Raw genomic sequence first — 1,021 nt, forward strand, 5'->3', positions numbered from 1 at the left:
TATATAAGTATTTAGTACTGATTATTAGGTAAATAAAACTATTAACTGAGTAAGTAAGCAGAAAGTTGTTATGTAGGTACCTAATAAAGTATTTGTATAAAAATATTAATATTAAACAAATTATATCTTACAGTCTTCCCTATTTTTTGACAAATGCACATATTTAAGGCGCAATTAATAATTTTATATATTAATATTATCTTAGCTATATTGTAAGAGATATAATATATTACCCATTTACTTCTGTTAAACTGCCTTAAAATGTATTATTTCTTATGTTATTGTTAGTTGATCCCAATAATACTAAATAGTAATTTTAGAACTTGAATTATCTGTATATTAAATATTCAAGATTTTTGACCCAACAGTAACATTTTTAACAACATTTATAGAAAGTAAACTGAAAAAAAAAATCAAAATATCTATAAATACTAAGTAGCCCAATATGAGTTGAAATATTTTATCATAGAAAAATCAAAAAATGTATCATTATACACAGAATCTAAAGGATATAATTTAAATAGTAGATGAGATTTTACTGGTATACTGCAATATAAATAACTTTATAGATTATTTATTTTATTTGAAAATAGTCAATACAAATTATAAAAAACCATTCTCTTCAAATATTCAAAAAACAATACATGTCATGTGTTATATTTATACAAAAATGTACTGGTCATATTACTTCTAACAATGAGTACTTCTGTAAGCTGATTAAAGAAAATGGTGTGGTCTATCAATGACTACTCCACTATAACTCCACTATAAAAGTTTCTACAGTACACGATCTTGGTGTAAAATTTGACTCCAAACTATCTTTTAAGGACCATGTACTTTATATTAGAAATAAAGCGTCAAAAAAGCTAGGTTTTTTAAAACGAACATGTCGAAACTTTAGAGACGAATCTGCGTTAAAAACATTATACTACTCACTAATCCGTTCACATTTTGATTATGCACTCCTAATCTGGCATCCATATTTAGTAACGCAAATCCAGGATTTAAACAAAATTCAAAA

At 24.7% G+C, this 1,021-nt stretch overlaps 1 protein-coding gene across 1 annotated transcript in view; it reads right to left on the bottom strand.

The window, feature by feature from the left end:
- Positions 1 to 612: 612 nt before the first annotated feature.
- LOC100574629 (kelch-like protein 2) overlaps positions 613 to 1,021 on the bottom strand; it is a 6,404-nt gene continuing 5,995 nt past the window's right edge. Inside the window, exon 8 of the mRNA XM_029486755.1 lies at positions 613 to 760. Coding sequence (XP_029342615.1) covers positions 718 to 760 — 43 coding nt within the window. The 3' untranslated portion in view covers positions 613 to 717. The remainder of the gene's footprint in view (positions 761 to 1,021) is intronic.

This window comes from Acyrthosiphon pisum, chromosome A1 (genome assembly GCF_005508785.2).
Source record: "Acyrthosiphon pisum isolate AL4f chromosome A1, pea_aphid_22Mar2018_4r6ur, whole genome shotgun sequence".
NCBI classification, from domain to species: Eukaryota; Metazoa; Arthropoda; class Insecta; order Hemiptera; family Aphididae; genus Acyrthosiphon; species Acyrthosiphon pisum.